The 14484-nt window shown below is 41.7% G+C and overlaps 1 protein-coding gene across 5 annotated transcripts; it reads right to left on the bottom strand.

Annotated features, from left to right (window-relative positions):
- Positions 1-1801: 1801 nt before the first annotated feature.
- LOC108414469 (CMRF35-like molecule 8) lies at positions 1802-9512 on the bottom strand. 5 transcript variants are annotated; one of them, XM_017687337.2, is made up of 8 exons: positions 9422-9512; positions 9017-9336; positions 7874-7933; positions 6574-6915; positions 4041-4145; positions 3820-3942; positions 3327-3379; positions 1802-3140 (listed from the first exon to the last, which is right to left on the bottom strand). In XM_017687337.2, the coding sequence occupies exons 2-8, from the start codon at positions 9120-9122 to the stop codon at positions 2949-2951; spliced, it is 981 nt and encodes a 326-aa protein (XP_017542826.1). In that variant the 5' UTR covers positions 9123-9336; positions 9422-9512; the 3' UTR covers positions 1802-2948. The 5 variants fall into 5 exon arrangements, with proteins under 5 accessions (XP_017542826.1, XP_037399032.1, XP_017542827.1 ...); XM_037543135.1 differs by lacking the exon at positions 9017-9336 and having other exon boundaries at positions 9422-9508; XM_017687338.2 differs by lacking the exons at positions 9017-9336; positions 9422-9512 and adding an exon at positions 8019-8220.
- Positions 9513-14484: the final 4972 nt, after the last annotated feature.

Raw genomic sequence — 14484 nt, 5'->3', positions numbered from 1 at the left:
TACCATCTCTGTACCTTCTCCTGGACAACAGTGAGACCAGTGCATGTGTTCTCAAAGCTTCTCAGAGTAGAAGTGGTGATCTAGGATCTGGTCCTGTCAGTAAAGGGGGGCAGTCGTGGGCTGGAGGTTTGGGGAACCAGCTTTGCGATCGGTTCAATCCCATGAGCAGACAAGATGTGACTGAGGTGCCTTGATTAAGGCACCTAACCCCCAACTGCTCCCCGGGCACTGCAGATAGAGCTGCCACCACTCTGGGCAAGTGTGCTCACTGCCCCCTAGTGTGTATGTGGTGTTTCACTGCACGGATGGGTTACAATGCAGAGGTGAAATTTCCCCGTTGTGGGACTAATAAGGGTCTCTTGATCTTAATCTTAATCTTAAAGTATCTGTAAATAAGGGAGAAATCTGACCCTAGATCAGCAGTGCTACTTTGAGAGGGTTTGTGAAGACGCCCCCTGATGGAAAGGCTTTTGTTCAAGTCTCTCCTGCTGCTCAGATGTTTCTCCTGTGAAAAACACCTCAGTAATCTCACATGCATCTCCAGTTTAAGTGGAGATCTCAATAAAGTTACACATTGTGCTCAGATTTCCAGAAAATACGACTCAAACTGCAACTGAACTCTCACCCTTCCTTCATCTCTCCTCTATCCCCTTCCTCCTTTCATCTAATGCTTTCAAAGAGCAGCATTTGGGGAGCATAATTTTGCTTTGCTGACTCCAAATGAATATGTTTGACTCCACTGTTGAATATTCATGTTCATGTCATTGATCCTGTACTGGTCTGGGTCAAAAGGCCTCTGCTGCCATCTACAGCACAATGTGTGTAACAGTAGGACTCAGCGGTCTTTGATGTGTTCTCTATGTAATAAGAATCTGATTGACTGAATCTGAATGGAAGATTCAGATTCATGCAGCAGATATTCCACTAATATCTGAATTACACTCCTTTTTTGGATATATGCTTGTTATTGAGTCTGTGACAGAAGGCCTCTACTGCCATCTAGAGCACAGGATGAGAAGGACAGTATGAATGAACACTGCTAATATCTAATAAGATACAAACTTAGTTCAGCACAGAGAGGCAAAGTAGGGTTAAGGTGCTCCCTGCTGTCTCTCTATGCTCTCTCTCAGGGCTCATGTGCTGCAATGTTATTTATTTTCCTTTGGCCTACTTCACTTTGGAAGCATTGCTTACAGTTTATATGACTTTTTATAGTCATTACCAGTAATACTGTTTACTCAGTTTGTTATTTTGTTCTGTGAACAGAATGACCCTAGAGTGAGCGAAATCCGAAGTGTGTACATTTCATAAAACTGGTTGAGAAAGCTGTGAATACAATGACCTGTAATCTGGAAAGACATCCATAATTATTCTGAAGCAGACAATGAAAGCACCGCCTTTATACTGCTATGTAAAAACTCCTTTGTCTACGCTGCTTTGAAATGTGTTAAAATATTAAATTACCCTTCTGAGTAATGTTACACAATTAGCTTGGGGCAGTCGTGGGCTGGAGGTTGGGGAACTGGCCCTGTGACCAGAAGGTCACCGGGTTCGATCCCCAGAGCCCACAGTACGTGACTGAGGTGTCCTTGAGTAAGACACCTAACCCCCGGGTGCTGTGGATAGGGCTGCCCACCACTCTGGGCAGGTGTGCTCACTGCCCCCTAGTGTGTGTGTTTACTAGTGCGTATGTCGTGTTTCAATTCACTAATGGGGTAAATGTGGGGGTAAAATTTCCCCATTATGGGACTAATAAGGATCACTTAGTCTAATTTATTACCAATGCTAGAGAAGCTCAATGGAACGTACAATATGTGTTATATTTCATAACTTCAGTGTCGCCATATGAAGAGACAGCACAGGTTACATATCAGTTTACATTAATAAGCTTTACGCATGTTATGATTCAGTCTTTTAACTATACAGCTTACATATTTGTTTCATAGCAGATACTGAGTAATTCTTCAGAAATACACTATATGGCCAAAAGTTTGTGGACACATACTCCTCCAATGTTTCTTTCAAAAACAAGACTGTTAAAATGGAGTTTCTTCCCCTCTGCTACAGTATGTGTCTCTACTATTTGGGGAAGGCTTTACACTAAATATTGTAATATTGCTGTGAGGATTTGATTGCATTTAGCAGTGGGAGCTCTGGTGAGATCAGGTATTAGTGTTTGATGACCAGCTCTCGATCACTCCAACTCATCCCAAAGGTGTGGGATGGAGCGACATCACTCCAGGGAACACAGCTCTGCTCCTCAGCTCAATGCTGGGATTTGTTGGGCATGGTGACCTTAGGCCTATGTGCGGCTGCTCTAGAGCGTCCCGTTCTATTGGTCAGTGTTTTTCTATGTGTATTACACAAGCTGTGTGTGCATTTGAACTCCTGCATCAGCAGTGAGAGCTACCAAAGTTACTAATAAGAAGGAGTGTCCACAAACTTTTGGACATTTAGTTTTACTAAATAAGCAAAAATAAACTGTAGCTGTGCATTCTTCTATCATATACATATAAAACAACAAATCACACAAAACACCCGCGTGTTTCACCAATTGCAAAACACTTCATGCATCGTATGATCAACTTCAAATCCAAGGCTTATTACATACTAAAGCTTATTATATAATAACTACAGGATCTTCAATGTAAACTAGCTGATCGACTCTTTGGGCCTGTCGGTGGACCCTGGACATTTAAGCGGTTAACCCCAATGACAAATAACACATTTACAGACTTCAAGAAATAAAAGACTAGAAAATGGGTGAGAATACAAGCGTAGCATGAAAACTACTTCCACTAACATTCGAATGTGGCGTAGTCACATGAGTCGTTCTCCTTGTTGATGGTTGCCGTGGGAACAGCATCAGTAGAACTATCTGCATTCTTGCTGAAATTCACGGTTGCGTACGTTGGAACAGTCTGAGAAGGTTCTGAGGGGTTTGTGGATTACTGGATATTACCATAAAGAGTCTGAGAAGGTTCTGAGGGGTTTGTGGATAACTGGACATTACCATAAAGAGTCTGAGAAGGTTCTGAGGGGTTTGTCAGTAGTTCAACAGCAGAGTAGACTGTGGAAACTCCAGCATCTGAGCCAGGAATGTCTTTAACCTCCTCATAGACATAGACATCACAGGAAACCTGAGAAGCAGAGATTTAAAAAGACAATAGAAACTACTCAAATTCAATTGAAGTAATCTCAGCTATTGTAGCCCTTATAGAGCAGTTAGAGCTCAGTCTCCCAGTTTTTGACAGCTTGTTATTAAATATGTCGTTTGTGTATCTTTTACAATGAGATCCTGCATTGAAATAACAATCATGACTCACTGGGTGGTTGTCTGAGGAGCCTCTGTGTGATTGGCTTTGGATTGATGCTGGACCTGAGGAGGATGAAAAAATCCAAAAGCTCAGCTCTACATTAAGAATTGGCAAAGACATTGTGCTCAGTAGTAAATGATATATAATGTAGTCTGCCCTTCTTCTATCTGTTTGGACACGTGTTCATTTATAGCCAGCAGAGGGCAGCATGTGTCCATCACTGTTAGTCCACTGAGGCCTAGTGAATTTCTTCTTTTTTTCTCTAATGAATGTGTTTAATTCATGCTGCTCTCACTTCTGAACACACAGATCTGAAAAGTGTTTGGGAGAAACCAGTAATTTGTCCAGTGACTGAATGGAATTTGTAATAAATCAGCCCAAAACCACAGGACTGAAATTGTCTTCACTAAACATTGTTTCCTATGATGAAGTTAGTAGGTCAAGTAACAGTGTGTGTAGGTCTAAGTACCCAATGTGTGTATATGTTTGTGTGTGGTGGTACCTCGAGTTTTGTTTCTCTTTCTAAGAGTCACAACGAAGAATAAGAGTCCAATCAGGAGCAGCAGCACAACCACAGACACACCAGTGACCACAGAGGAAACTGGAAATGCTGGAGGTGGAGAACCTAAAGTAGAGAATCAGATACAAACATCAAACTGATCATTTGGTCAAACGAACAATATAAAGGCAGAGGTTCTTTGTTTCTACATTGAGTGTTAATACCTGTAGCAGACAGTGGAGATGATGCGGTTTCAGGAGTTGAGGATGTGGTTGGTTGTGTGGTTGATGAACTGATGTGTGTTGATGACTGTGGTAGAACATCTGGACCTGAAGGGAAAATGTCAGTTTGTTTAGGCGTTTGTGTAGATGTCATTATTGCTGACTGACCCCAGTTTACCAGGACATATACAGTCTGAATATTATATCTGTTGAAGTCTTAAATGAGGGACTCTTGCAGTTGTAGATGTAGATGAGTTTGTTTCTGTGCTCTTTGGAGTTGACCTGGGCAGTCAGTACACTTGCCCAGCGCGGTGGGCAGCTCTATCTGCAGTGCCCGGGGAGCAGTTGGGGGTTAGGTGCCTTAATGAAGGGCAACCAGTCATTTTGTTCATGGAGATGATGGAAAAAAGTCTCTTCTGGTGTCATTACATATCATCATAAAACTGTCCTTATTTCTTAATGAGTACATTTACATTTATGGCATTTGGCTGACACTCTTATCCAGAGCGACTTACAATTTGATCATATTACAGAGGTAGGCCAAGGCGGTGTTAGGAGTCTTGCCCAAGGACTCTTATTGGTATAGTGTAGGGTGTTTGCCCTGGTGGGGATTGAACCCCAGTCTACAAGGCAGAGGTGTTAACCACTACACTTACCAACCACCCAAGTAAGTAAGTTAGTTATAAACTAAGTACGTGATGAGTAAGTAAGTTATAAAAACAAAGTACATTTAAAATAGTTATTTATGCATTTTGATGTAGTTGTTTTGTGTATATTTGAGGATATAAACAAAATAACAGACTTTGATCTCAATCTGCTTTTGTTAGACAGACTTTTTCCAGACTGCAGACTCAAAGAAATTCAATGATAGAATCTTATAAGACTGTAAAGATCTTACAACCCCAATTCAAATGAAGTCGGTACGTTGTGTAAAACATAAATAAAAACAGAATACAATGATTTGAAAATCTGTTATTCAGTTGAATACACTACAAAGATGAGATATTTCATGTTCAAACGGATAAACTTTGTTGTTTTTTGCAAATATTCACTCATTTTGAATTTGATGCCTGCAACACGTTCCAAAGAAGTTGGGACAGGGGCAACAAAAGACAGGGAAAGTTGAGGAATGCTAAAAAAAAACACCTGTTTGGAACATTCCACAGGTGAGCAGGTTAATTGGAAACAGGTGAGTGTCATGATTGGGTATAAAGGGAGCATCCTTGAAAGGCTCAGTCGTTCACAAGCAAGGATGGGGCGAGGTTCACCACTTAGTGAACAACTGCGTGAGCAAATAGTCCAACAGTTTAAGAACAACGTTTCTCAACGTGCAACTGCAGGAATTTAGGGATTTCATCATCTACAGTCCATAATATCATCAAAAGATTCAGAGAATCTGGAGAAATCTCTGCAAGTAAGCGCCAAGGCAGAAAACCAACATTGAATGCCCGTGACCTTCGATCCATCAGACGGCACTGCATTAAAAACCCACATCATTCTGTAACGGATATTCCCACATGGGCTCAGGAACACTTCGGAAAACCACGGTCAGTGAACTCAGTTCGTCGCTCCGTCTACAAGTGCAGGTTAAAACTCTGCCATGCAAAGCGAAGCCACATATCAACACCACCCAGAAACGCCGCCGGCTTCTCTGGGCCCGAGCTCATCTGAGATGGACTGACGCAGAGTGGAAAAGTGTCCTGTCGTCTGACGAGTCCACATTTCACACTGTTTTTGGAAATCATGGATGTCGTTTCCTCCGGGCCAAAGAGGAAAAGGACTGTTCGGATTGTTTTCAGCGCAAAGTTCAAAAGCCAGCATCTCTGATGGTGGGGTGTGTTAGTGCCCATGGCAGGGGTAACCTGCACATCTGTGAAGGCCCCATTAATGCTGAAAGGTACATCCAGGTTTTGGAGCAACATCTGCTGCCATCCAAGCAGCGTCTTTTTCAGGGACGTCCTGCTTATTTCAGCAAGACAATGCCAAGCCACATTCTGCACGTGTTACAACAGCGTGGCTTCGTAGTAAAAGAGTGCGGGTACTAGACTGGCCTGCCTGCAGTCCAGACCGTCTCCCATTGAAAATGTGTGGCGCATTATGAAGAGCAAAATACGACAGCGGAGCCCCCGGACTGCTGAGCAGCTGAAGCTGTACATCAAGCAGGAATGGGAAAGAATTCCACCTACAAAGCTTCAGCAATTAGTGTCCTCAGTTCCCAAACGCTTATTGAGTGTTGTTAAAAGGAAAGGTGATGTAACACAGTGGTAAACACGCCCCTGTCCCAACTTCTTTGGAACATGTTGCAGGCATCAAATTCAAAATGAGTGAATATTTGCAAAAAAACAATAAAGTTTATCCATTTGAACATTAAATATCTCATCTTTGTAGTGTATTCAGTTGAATATAGATTGAAAAGGATTTGCAAATCATCGTATTCTGTTTTTATTTATGTTTTACACAACATCCCAACTTCATTGGAATTGGAGTTGTACTTTAAAATGATAAAATATATAGAAGACTCTGAATGTAAACTCACTAGTAACTCTGAGGTTGATCTGGGTGATATAGGCCTTGTATCCATGGTCAGATGTCCAGTCTGATTCAGCTCCACACCAGTATTCACCAGAGTCTCCCTCAGTCAGACTGTTGAAGCTCACAGTGAAGATCTGCTTTGCTCTGTTATCATGTAGAGAGAGTTTTCCCTCATTTATCCATCTTCTGCTCTCTTTAACTGATGATTTATAAGTACAGTCAGCAGAACCCACTCTCCTACAGAGGAACTTGGGGTCACTGCTGTGGGATTGTGGGTATTTGCATCTGATGTTGACCCCTCCTCCTACATGGCCAGTCACACTGACGCTCTTCTCGTAGTCTTGATCTGTCAATCATAAACAATCAGATGAAAGTGTTAAAACTCACCTACACAGTGTAGACAACATATCACATATCACTGATTTCTTTCTTATTTTACAGACAGATGTGTGTTTATTATCCCTCATATCTTCATTTGATTACGACTCCTCTCTCTGCATATTCTGCCACTTCTCTGCAGGCCACACCCTTCTTCTGTAAGTACTTTTTGGAGGTTGAGGCAAGAAGGATCTGTATATTTCTACTAAAGGAATGCAGGAGAAGTCTGTATTCAGAGTTTCTAGGGATACACAAAGTCATTTTAATATGTACTTGAGTAATGAAAACTGGATGGTAAGAAGTTTTGAAATCTGGGAGAATTGGGGAAACATGAGGCTGGATCTGCCAACATCACAAAAAGTACTTTTGACAAATACCAAGTATGTAGAATCTAATAAACCTATAGTCATTATTACATATGAGAAAATACACAAATGCATTTCCACAGCTGGTATTAAACAGGACTTATCCAATCAGAGATGAGATGGACTGGCAAGGAGTCTGTGAAGAGAGAGATAATGTATTTTGTCTTCTTATTCAGCCAAATAGAACATAATTCCCACTTTGTCTCATGTGCAGTCATCCTCACTGCAGCTGATGCTAATGATACAGGACGTTTAGGATAATAAACAGGTGCAGTGCTGGGAGAGACTCACCTTCCTCTACCTTCAGTTCCACTGGTGTGTAGATATCAATGACAAAATTTCTATCAACTGCACACTTGTACGTTCCAGAATCCTCTACAGTGAGCTCCCTGATCATCACCCAGAACTGTGCAGCTCTGGTGTCATCAAACAGTGAGAATCTTCCTCTGTTTATCCACTTATTTTTAACTCCTGTCTTGATTTGATCAGTACATGTGAGCCCTGGCCATGAATCCTTACAGAGGTATTTTGGGTTTGATGTGTATTGTGTCTCATATTTACACTTGATGAGGACTCCTCCTCCTGAATATCCCATCACTCTTCCTGATTCTCCTCCACCTACTAAAAGAGGACAAATGTCCATCTGAGTAAAGGCTTCATTTGACGCTGCTGATAGTGCTGATTATTTAGAAGAGCATCTCCTTACCTGAAATCAGGAAGAGGGTGAAGATGAAGAGGACCTTCAAAGTCATTCCAGCTTTATCCATATTACCTCTCGGTCAAGTGTATTAGATGTGCTTAACTGTCTATTCTGTATCTTAGTCTTAGTATAGCCTGCCTGTGGTTCAACTAAGCAGAACTATAAACACGCCCATTTCCCTTTTCGCACCCGTGTGAACATTTTCTTCTCTGCCTGCTGCACCAATGAAATGCAAAAAATATTTTATCTCAGAGCCTCTTTAAGACGATATGATTTTAAGGCAGGAGGCAAGTCTCTAGTCATATTACACTTATCAAATGAATGCAGGGGAATCCATATTCATTGACCATCCCTTAGTCTGTGTCAGTATATAGGTCACTGTTTAGTGTTGTACATGTGTTGAGCATTTGATTAGTAGAACTGTCTGCTGCTTTCTCCAAATTAGCTGACATTAATGAATATGCATGACTCCACTGTTGAATATTCATGTTCATGTCACTGATTCTGTGCTAATCTGTGTCAGAAGGCCTCTACTGCCATCTACAGCACAATGTGTGTAACAACAGCACTGAGCAATCTTGTTCTCTTTGTCTTACAAATGTGATGAGAATCCCTTGTAATAACAATAGTTAATAAGGCATGTATTAGCTCTTAAATCACAATTGACTGATAACGAACTAATCAGGTATTAACAGTCACTCATCATTATTTAATACAACCCCTTTTAAAAAAAGTTGGGATGTTGTGTGACATAAATAAAACACTGTGTGTAACTGAAAGTAGTACAAAGACAACATATCAAATATGGAAACTTCAAATCTTATATTTTCTAGACTTATATGCCCATTTTGAATTTGACGGCAGGAGCACGTATCAAAAAAGTTGGGACGGGGGCGTGTTCACCGCTGTGTTTCATCACGTCTTCTTTCAAGTTAAGTGATACTTTTTTAGGATAATTTTATTATTTAGGATAATAAACAGGTGCAGTGCTGGGAGAGACTCACCTTCCTCTATCTTCAGTTCCACTGGTGTGAAGACGTCTTTTTGCTCTTTTATATCAACTCCACAGTGGTACGTTCCAGAATCCTCTACAGTGAGCTCCCTGATCATCACCCAGAACTGTGCAGCACTGCTGTCACCAGTGAGAATCTTCCACTGTTTATCCACTCATTTTTAACTTCTGTCTTGATCTGGTCAGCAGAGTTTAACCATGAACCCTTACAGAGATATTTCTGGTTTGATGTGTATTGTGTCTCATATCTACACTTGATGAGGACTCCTCCTACTGAATATCCTGTCACTCTCTCTGATTCTGCTCCACCTACTAAAAGAGGACAAATGTCCATCTGAGTAAAGGCTTCATTTGACGCTGCTGATAGTGCTGATTATTTAGAAGAGCATCTCCTTACCTGAAATCAGGAAGAGGGTGAAGATGAGGAGGATCTTCAAAGTCATTCCAGCTTTATCCATATTACCTCTAGGTCAAGTGTATTAGATGTGCTTATCTTTCTATTCTGTATCTTAGTCTTAGTATATCCTGCCTGTGGTTCAACTAAGCAGAATGATAAACCCTCCCATTTCCCTTTTAGCACCCGATGGGAGAAAGTGTGAACATTTTCTTCTCTGCCTGCTGCACCAATGAAATGCAAAAAAAACGTTAAATGTTTGTTTGTCAAACCATTTCTGTTGGTAAATTTACTAAGTGCTCACTTTGACTGGCTTTATTTGTTCTGATTGTGTGTGAAACTACAGAGTTCACCAGGCTTCTTCACCACTTCATAGTGTTTTATCTTGATCTTCTCTGTTTGGTTTCCGTTTCTTGAAAGTTCTCTGATGAGGCCCTCAACTCACGTGTAAATACATGTGTTATATGTTTAGATCTAATGCAGGACAGCAGTGCTGTGATGTCATTTGTGAGTTGGTCTGAAAAAGGACTCACTAGTGCCATCTAGAGTGCAGCACATAGAAAGACAGCTGAACTGTACTGCAGTAGGAATGACCACTCGGCCTGGTGTCCTGTCTAAACATGATCAAAACTCGTAACGACACAGATCTGCTCTCCAAACTCACTCATACAGACTCAATGGAGGCAGAACTGCTGTGGAAACTCACTGAAACCTTCCCAGTGATCTCAGTAATGGCCTTTTACAGTGAAGACCTACAAAAGAAATGTCTTTTATATAAGTACTTTAGTATTTTGGCTCAATTCTGAAAGTATTTTAAGATCATTTAAGTGGGCAGCCCTATCCACAGCACCCGGGGAGCAATTGGGGGTTAGGTGTCAAGGACACCTCAGTCATGGACTGTAAGCACTGGGGATCGAACCGGTCATAGGGCCAGTTCCCTAACCTCCAGCCCACGACTGCCCCAACAACACTCTGTAAGCGTTTGGGAACTGAGGAGACACTGCTGTAGTTTTGAAAATCAAATAATTCAACAATTCTTGATGTAGGATTCCAGCTGCTCAGCAGTTTGGGGTCTCCTTTGTCATATATTTGGTTTTGTCATGTGTTTGTTTGTTTTGAGTGGAGATAGGTCTGGACTGCAGGCCGTCCACTTTAGCCCAGACTATTTCACTACAGAGCAATGCTGTTGTAAGACAACAAGTATGTTATGTATTTGTATATATCATTCAGCATTAATGGTGCCCTCACAGACATGCACGTCAGCCATGCCATGTACAATAATGTACCTCTCTACCATTACACATTGCTTTTGAACTGTGAGCTGATAATGAGCCAGGTGGTCTTCATTGCACAGCACACAATATGCATGAGTCCATCTCAGTAGAGTTTTAGCCCAGAGAAGGTGGCAGCATCTCTTCCTGTTTGTATATGGTTTGCTCTTTGGATGGAAAATTGTTAACTTGCATTTGTCTTTATTTAATTATTTATTTATTTTTAATACATTTGAAGAACACACTCCATCCTGAAATCTGGGGTTCCAGCTCCCTCACTGCCCCTACTTCCCACATCACTGTGGTATTCTTACCGAGGGGAGTACAGAAAGGGGGTTTAATGGATTATTGAAGTTCATGGTGATACTCTGGTAGAAAAACCTCCACATGTTTATGTGACTATGTGTGAGAACGTCTGACCGCAGACCATGTGGACATTGAAAATATAAAAAGAATGTTTTTTTTCTCACTCGGACACTTAATTAACACAAATGATCGTTTGAAGAAGCATCATTTAATGGTTCTTTTTTTCTATGCCATTGCACCAAAGAACCCTTGTTGACCCCTTTATTTTTAAGACCGTCCTGCCATCTAGAGGGTAAAGGTAGGAAGTGTAAATGAGTGAGAACTGTATTGATTCTATCCACAAGTGTATAAAGCCTAAGAGAAGGCTGTGAACGTCGTATTCTCATCATTCTTCTCATCTAATCTCACTTATTTGTCCATAAATATTGACAAAACATGCATAATATAGTACATAATTATACCATGTAAAAGTGTAGGTTTGACAGAACATGCTTTCATGCTGTCATTATTCATCATCTGAGTAATGTAATGTGCCATATATCCATATTTCCAGCTATTTTTATGACAGATATCATAGTTTTTGCTGTCATAACATTTTACATCACACAGTACTTTTTGGTTTACCATGACATTTTTTGATTATGGAAACTTGGTACTGCAATATCACTGAAAATAATGAGTCATGAAAACTAATGACAGCATATGATGTCTACCATTATGTTTACAGTGTGGTTATGTGATGTTGGAGGGTTTAAGTAAAAGATTAAAAGTTTCAACAGTAAAGTTTTTTGTCAGGGTAAAACACCAACTTTAGTTGTGCTGCATGTAATATTTACAGTCCTGTTTAAAGGTGCCTTCAACCTGATAAATAGTTATAAGCAACTATTCAAACTGCACTCTGATAGTGAACCTAGTAGGCTTGATTCTTCACTCTCCAGACAGATAAACTGTGCTGGGGTTCAGACTCTAAAAGACTGGAACTTACGGATGAGTGGAAGAATCTGGTAGACTGAATCTGATTGGTTAGTGGAGGAATTGGGTAGACTGACTCTGATTGGTCAGTGATGGATTCTGGCAGAATGCTTGTTACCAATTGTAAAAAGAAGCTGTTTATTTTTACAATGTACACTGCTCAAAAAAATAAAGGGAACACTTAAACAACACAATATAACTCCAAGTAAATCAAACTTCTGTGAAATCAAACTGTCCACTTAGGAAGCAACACTGATTGACAATCAATTTCACAGCTGTTGTGCAAATGGAACAGACAACAGGTGGAAATTATTGGCAATTAGCAAGACACACTCAATAAAGGAGTGGTTCTGCAGGTGGGGACCACAGACCACTTCTCAGTACCTTTCTGCTTTCTGGCTGATGTTTTGGTCACTTTTGAATGTTTTTTTTGAATTTCCAGAAATGACCTTTTCCTCTGCATTGTGATTTTTTTTGTTTGGGGAAAGAGGGAGACCGGACACCAGCAATGTTCGTTTTGATCGCGGCTCAGCAGCAGTTTATTCAGTGACAGGGTCTCTCTCACAGCGCTTAACTCAACAGAACCAGGTTGACTCTTAGCAAGCACGTAGTTCTCTCCATCACACAGCACAGCACTGCAGCTCTTGGTCACCTTCACACGGCATAACAGAGCACTCAGTTTTACCACACAAATTAGCTGGACAGTTACTGACTGCTTATTGTCACTTGCTGCTCATAAAACACTGAAATACTGTACAAAACATGAATTACTGGAAATAAAACTAATACAACTGTATTTTAGCCTCAGAACATACATAACAGAGCTCAGCGCATTAAATCCATGCCTGTACATGTGACTGCCGCCATAGCTACACTTTTAACATAAAATGATAAAAATAATATAGTAACTCTCTGAAGCAACAAAATAATCTTTACTACTGGACTAAAACACGTTTAAAAATATTTTCATGCGCAGTCTGAACACGGATGGCTTAATAAAACAATTATTTTAACTGGATGCTTAATCGTACATCCTACCTTCACATGGCATAACAGAGCACTAAGGCTGTGCTCCCAGTGCGACCCAACACTACCGGCTGGGGCAAAGCGCCACCCAACGGACTGGAGGGGAACTACCGGCTACACCCACCCCCACTAAGGGTGATGGCGTCCCATCTAAATAACACTGACCCCAAAAGCTAGAACATAAACTGGGTCTCTTAAGTGAATGTTTGTGTGCCTGTGTGTCATGCACACAATGTAGTGCTTCTGCCATTCTACATTCTTGCCAGCTGCCATATTTTCCGTCCTCTCTATCTTGTCCTCCGCCGTCTCTACTCCGGGGACATGCAGCTGATACGACAGTCTACTTGGGGCTTGTCTCCTCCTTGGAGGATTACGGCGGGGAGCACCTCTGCCATCGGTGCACTCTTTGGCTCCTTGCGAGCTCTGAACAGCTTGGGTCATAGTTTCCTCCAGCTCTCTTGTTGTGGAGTCATCATTCAGACTCTGTTCCAGGCCAAAACAATCCTGGTCATTTAAGTTAGCTCCCATGCCATCCGCCAACTCCTTGTCATTTTCCACAACACCATCCCTCTGCTCTTCAAGACCACCGCTCATCTCATGATTTTCCACATCACTGCCACTTGCTTCCGAATCTTCACTGTCGCTCAAAACTTGCTCCTCATCCGTGTTCTCCTGAACCTGCTCAGGCTGCAAGGGAAAGAACATGCACTGTGTCATTAGATTCTGATGAACCACTCGTTCTACAGAGCCTCCTTCTGCCCGAACGACATACACTGGTATCCCGGGCTGTTTCTTTATGACCAAGTAGGGCTTTGGTTCCCACTTATCCCCTAGCTTCTGCCTGGTTTCAGTGAGACAGACCTTGATCAGTACTCGATCACCTTGTGTGAATTGTCTGACGTTTGCCTTCGCATCATAGTTCTTCTTTTGGGTTTCTCTGGAGTGTCTAGAGGCAAGGTTGGCCTGTTCACAAGCATATATAGGCTGTCATGAGGGGTTTTGGCATACTCTGAATGTTCACAATAGTCAGTAGTTGGCGCCAATCCAAACACAAGGTCAATGGGCAAACATTAGGTAGTAAGGTGTGTAGCCTGTGGAGTCATGACGCGTGCAATTATAAGCATGGGTCAGTGCATCAATGTACTCATGCCAGTGTGTCTTAGACTGAGGTGGCAGTGTACCCAACAGGTTCATCAGGGTACGGTTGAACCTCTCTGTCGTCCCATTGCCCTGGGGGTGATAGGGAGAGGTGTGCGTCTTTAGGGTACCTGTCAGCCTGCACAACTCTTTGACCACCGTGCTCTCGAAATTTCGCCCTTGGTCTGCTTGGAGTTTAGCTGGGAACCCAAACTTGCAGAAGAACCTCTCTGGCAGCACTAACTGGCAGAAAGATCCCCTCTGTTTGTCTCTCACCTGCCGGAACAAGATATCATCCTTCACCACCAGTCTCTTCCACTCCTTTCTAAGAATCCTCTCATGCACATTACTCTG

The sequence above is a fragment of the Pygocentrus nattereri genome, chromosome 12, assembly GCF_015220715.1.
Source record: "Pygocentrus nattereri isolate fPygNat1 chromosome 12, fPygNat1.pri, whole genome shotgun sequence".
Lineage (NCBI taxonomy): Eukaryota > Metazoa > Chordata > Actinopteri > Characiformes > Serrasalmidae > Pygocentrus > Pygocentrus nattereri.
Note: the sequence above shows the minus strand (reverse complement) of the source record. Positions and strands in the feature narration are given on the sequence as shown.

Bases quoted from the DNA above. Each gene is read 5' to 3' on its own strand.
- LOC108414469 (XM_017687337.2), bottom strand. From the start codon at position 9,122: ATGATCAGGGAGCTCACTGTAGAGGATTCTGGAACGTACCACTGTGGA. The intron at 4,146-6,573 runs GTGAGTTTACAT...TTTTCCCTTCAG, and splicing joins GATCAACCTCAGAGTTACTA to GTCCAGATGTTCTACCACAG. The intron at 3,943-4,040 runs GTATTAACACTC...TCTCTACTTTAG, and splicing joins ATCTCCACTGTCTGCTACAG to GTTCTCCACCTCCAGCATTT.